At 55.1% G+C, this 594-nt stretch overlaps 1 protein-coding gene across 1 annotated transcript in view; it reads left to right on the top strand.

Annotated features, from left to right (window-relative positions):
- EMH_0072490 (F-box/LRR-repeat protein 20, related, related) overlaps positions 1-594 on the top strand; it is a gene marked incomplete at both ends in the record, with an annotated part of 4,760 nt that overhangs the window by 3,133 nt on the left and 1,033 nt on the right. The window contains 2 exons of the mRNA XM_013499223.1: positions 114-258; positions 396-472. Of these exons, the coding sequence (XP_013354677.1) occupies positions 114-258; positions 396-472 (222 nt within the window). The remainder of the gene's footprint in view (positions 1-113; positions 259-395; positions 473-594) is intronic.

Below are 594 nucleotides of genomic sequence, written 5' to 3'. Positions count from 1 at the left end.
AGAAGAGACTTCTGCCACTCTTGAACTAACTCCTGCACCCTCTCCATCAACATACAGGCCGACGTCTGGTGTCTAGGGTTTAGGGTTTAGGGTTTAGGGTTTAGGGTTTGCAGGCTTAACCTTGGGGGGGCCCCCGTCAACGACTCGCTGCTCTCTATGTGCGCCGTGAGGATGGGGGCCCTCACAACCCTTCGCCTGGCTGATGCTCTGACCCCCAAGGATCTCCAGGGGGCCCCCGGGGGCCCCCACCACAACCACGTAACCCTAAACCCTAAACCCTAAACCCTAAACCCTAGACCCGGAGCGGAGCCACAGTTCCTTGCCAAACCCCAGCAGGTGCTCGCAAATCACTACCCACAAAATTCAGGGTTTAGGGTTTAGGGTTTAGGGTTTAGGGGTTTGTTGTGCTGTGGTCTGCAACAGCAGCCGCTAGTCTCAGCGGAGGGTCTCGCACGGCTCAGGCCTCTCCTCGGTAAGCCTCAAACCCTAAACCCTAAACCCTAAACCCTAAACCCTAAACCCTAAATTCCATTTAGATGGATGGAAAACCCGGCGTTGTCTGTCTCTTTCTGCTTCTGCAAGCGATCTGACATA

The sequence above is a fragment of the Eimeria mitis genome, genomic scaffold, assembly GCF_000499745.2.
Source record: "Eimeria mitis Houghton genomic scaffold, Emh_scaff4103, whole genome shotgun sequence".
Taxonomy (NCBI): Eukaryota; Apicomplexa; class Conoidasida; order Eucoccidiorida; family Eimeriidae; genus Eimeria; species Eimeria mitis.
Note: the sequence above shows the minus strand (reverse complement) of the source record. Positions and strands in the feature narration are given on the sequence as shown.